This window comes from Colossoma macropomum, unplaced genomic scaffold (assembly GCF_904425465.1).
Source record: "Colossoma macropomum unplaced genomic scaffold, Colossoma_macropomum, whole genome shotgun sequence".
NCBI lineage: Eukaryota > Metazoa > Chordata > Actinopteri > Characiformes > Serrasalmidae > Colossoma > Colossoma macropomum.
The window spans coordinates 563592-567632 of NW_023494786.1; the positions used below are offsets into that span (position 1 = coordinate 563592).

The 4041-nt window shown below is 39.6% G+C and overlaps 1 protein-coding gene across 1 annotated transcript; it reads left to right on the forward strand.

Annotated features, from left to right (window-relative positions):
• The first annotated feature begins 262 nt into the window (after positions 1–262).
• Positions 263–2412, forward strand: LOC118797905. The gene is made up of 3 exons (XM_036557206.1): positions 263–295; positions 1253–1374; positions 1566–2412. Exons 1-3 carry the CDS (start codon positions 293–295, stop codon positions 2248–2250), a joined length of 810 nt encoding a protein of 269 aa, XP_036413099.1. The 5' UTR covers positions 263–292; the 3' UTR covers positions 2251–2412.
• The last annotated feature ends 1629 nt before the right edge of the window (positions 2413–4041 follow it).

Consider the following 4041-nt stretch of genomic DNA (forward strand, 5'->3'; position numbering starts at 1 on the left):
TGGAAAAAAAAAACACTGCTTCATTTATAATGTTCACGCTCAATACTAATAAAAGCCGCATGGACAAAACTCATATAATGTAATATTTTACTACATTATACACAAACGTTATGTTTCTGGATGAGGATTTTAAGGACAGCCTGAAACTGGCTATAGACATCTCAACCAATCAGCTAACAGAGAAAGATAATCTTCTCAAAGAGGGCGGAGTCATAATCTATATAAATCAGCATCAGGTACTCCTCTGCAGCACTTTCAGCTGTTCATCATCTGCACTCAGACTTCTGCAGCCATGGTAAGAAACAGCCTCTGATCACACTATTAATACTAATAATACTAATAATATATACTATAATGAGCTGAGTTCATTAGTGAATGAGGCACAGGTACAGTCTCCACACTATTAATACTAATAATACTAATAATATATACTATAATGAGCTGAGTTCATTAGTGAATGAGGTGCAGGTACAGCCTCCACACTATTAATACTAATAATACTAATAATATATACTATAATGAGCTGAGTTCATTAGTGAATGAGGCGCAGGTACAGCCTCCACGCTATTAATACTAATAATACTAATAATATATGCTATAATGAGCTGAGTTCATTAGCGAATGATGCGCAGGTACAGCCCCCACGCTATTAATACTAATAATACTAATAATATATACTATAATGAGCTGAGTTCATTAGCGAATGAGGTGCAGGTACAGCCTCCCACTATTATACTAATAATACTAATAATATATACTATAATGAGCTGAGTTCATTAGTGAATGAGGCGCAGGTACAGCCTCCACGCTATTAATACTAATAATACTAATAATATATACTATAATGAGCTGAGTTCATTAGTGAATGAGGCGCAGGTACAGCCTCCACGCTATTAATACTAATAATACTAATAATATATACTATAATGAGCTGAGTTCATTAGTGAATGAGGCGCAGGTACAGCCTCCACGCTATTAATACTAATAATACTAATAATATATACTATAATGAGCTGAGTTCATTAGTGAATGAGGCGCAGGTACAGTCTCCACGCTATTAATACTAATAATACTAATAATATATACTATAATGAGCTGAGTTCATTAGTGAATGAGGTGCAGGTACATTCTCCACACTATTAATACTAATAATACTAATGATACATACTGTGTGTGTGTGTGTGTGTGTGTGTGTGGTGTGTGGTGTGTGTGTGGTGTGTGTGTGTGTGTGTGTGTGTGTGTGTGTGTACAGGTTCTCAGTGGGACTCTGAGAGTGGTCCTGCTCTGTCTTCTCTCTCTCTGTCTGAGAGGAACTGAAGTTAAGCGGGTAAACCAGAACAATCTGGCTCTCATCATCAGATACATTCAGTCCCAGTAAGTAATCTGACCGTCCATGCTGAGTCAAACTGAAGTAGTATTAAAGGAGTTTGTGGTGAAGTTGAGCGTTTGATTAAATCAGAGTTTATATAAAATAATCATCATGTAAAATGTTCTAAGATTAAGAAGTTCTGATTAATCAGTATCAGTGAATAAAAAAGTGTTTGACCAGTTCTTTGTGTGTTTAGATACAGTCCAGGTGACCAGTATGCAGTGGCCATCAACATCCCAGCTAAATTCTGCACTAAGACATTCAACCTAGACGACTTTAAGAGTGTCCTGATGAATGATTTGCCCGATAATGTGAAAGATGTCATGAAAGGTCCTAGCAAGGTATACAGTGGGACTCAGCTGATTGGTGCAACACCATTACCAGATACCAAGAGCCCTGTTAACCGCAAAACAAGGAAACATCCCAACTTCCACTCTGAGTACCTCCTGCTGATTAAATCAACTCCATTAGCAACAGATCCTAATCCCAATGATCCACTCATGCAGAAGCTCCTGAACAGAGACCCACAGGGCTGTGTGATCTTCTACACCTACAACTCCCCCTGTATTCGTACCTGCTTAAACGAGAAAAATAAAGAACGTAACATTCTCACTGCCCTCAACATGCTTAGAGATCACCAAGGTCCCAAGGCTTTTGTCTACAACAAGATATTTCATTACGATCAAAACAACACTGATCTGGAGAAAAACCTTAAAAAAATAGAAGGAAAAGATGAAAAGTTTCTCTACCGCTGTTCTTGTTATAGTAAATATAATAATAATAATAATAATCATAATTATAATGATAATGATAACAGTATTTGTTACATGTGTCAGCTTTGCTTCAGTGAAGATGAAGCAGCTGAACAATGCCTGAACTAAAGTTCACAATCTGATGGATGATCACTGTGTGTGAAATCCTGCTGTGCTTAAACTCTGTCGCTCACTCACTGAGAGAGAGTCACTCTTCTGCTCTTCTTCCTGCTCTCATTGGTCTCTGATCACTGATCATTACCAATAAATAAACTCAGCAAACTGCATTGATCTGGGATTCTGTCTGGCTCTTTCCTGTGTGTGTGTGTGTGTGTGAATGTGTGTGTGTGTGTGTGTGTGTGTGTGTGTGTGTGTGTGTGTGTGTGAGGGTGTGTGTGTGTGTGTTTGTGTTTATTAGTATTTGTATCTGTCTCTGTTCATCGTTTATTCCTCTTTACTGTAGTTTAGTCTCCGTGTTTAGTCCAGCAAAGTTTCTAACCTGGTATGTAGGTTCAGCGTTTATTTAGTGCAGAAGATAAAATGAGCAGTAGGAGACTGAAGGTGTACCTAATAAACTGGCAGGCCAGTGGCTTCTCACTAAGCAAAGTCAGTTATTCTGTTACTGTTAGCATTAGCATTAGCGCATCTACTGATTTAACCCACAGAGGCTAAAAGGTTTCTCTTCTCTTTTGAATGTCGTCTTCCTCTCCGGCCCAAACACAGCATGTTTAGCTGACCGCTGCACAGGCCAGCGTCCACTTTATATACAAGATCAGTCCTGTGTAGAGTGAATGTGAGTTTAAGCTTAATGTGTCGACTTTTGACTGTAAACAAAGACTGTTTCTGTTATTATTTTCACTGAGAGTTCAGTATGTTTGGCAGCTGTTTTTGAACCCCGGACTGATCCTGAATAAAGCTTAAATCTGGCCTAATATTTTGGTCCAAAATCAAAAACAGGCCAATAACTTCCTGCCTGACAACTTCCAACCCTCCAAAAACCAAACCCTCAAACCCCCAAATCCCCAAACTCACCAACACTAAGCCCCAACCCCCCAATCTCAAACCCCCTAAATCCCCAAACCCCCAACCGCCACACCCTAAACCCCCAAACCCTCCTACAAAAGTTTATTTTGTGCTCATATTCAAGACGTCTTGTAGAGCTGTAAAGAATCTTTTACTAGTCGTAGAAATTAAGACAACATTCAGCTTTTTAGTCTTTACTGTGTAATTTAACCTAAAAACACACAGAAAATCATGTGAACCCTGCTGGTACTGGAACACTGTTGGTAACAGAGTTCATATTCAGGAAACGGTTGATTGGTGCAACTCCAGAGACTCAACCATTCACTCTGAGCACCTTCTGCTGATGAAACCAACAGCCCACCAGCCCCCCATGAACTGCTGTACTGAAGAACAATGAAAATGGTTGATTTCCTCCATCAGTAACTCCCCCTGTAAGAAAACTGGTTTAAACTGGAAAAATAAAGAGAGCTGCATTTACTTTGGGCTCAGAGTTATTAAACTGCATGAAGGGTCAAAAGCTTTTGTCCACCATCGAGATGAGACTGAAGATCTAACAGTGAAGTTTAGACATGTAGAAAATGACTTTGAGGTCTTCTGGCTCTAGAAAACAGCAACACTGAAGAATGGCTGGACATCAACTCCTCTAAAGATGATTTACAATCACACACACACACACACACACACACACACACACACACACACACACACACAAAGAGATTCCTCTCAGGACAGCACTGCTCTACTGCAGAGAACACTCACTAACTGCAGTTCACATCTCTGACCACTAGAGGCCAGTAGAACACTGCTTTAAAGGTCAGTATCTAATGTCTGTGAGCTCTATGATGGTCAGCTGATCCAAACCCAGCAGCACAGCGACCTCAGAAACACTAACAGCTG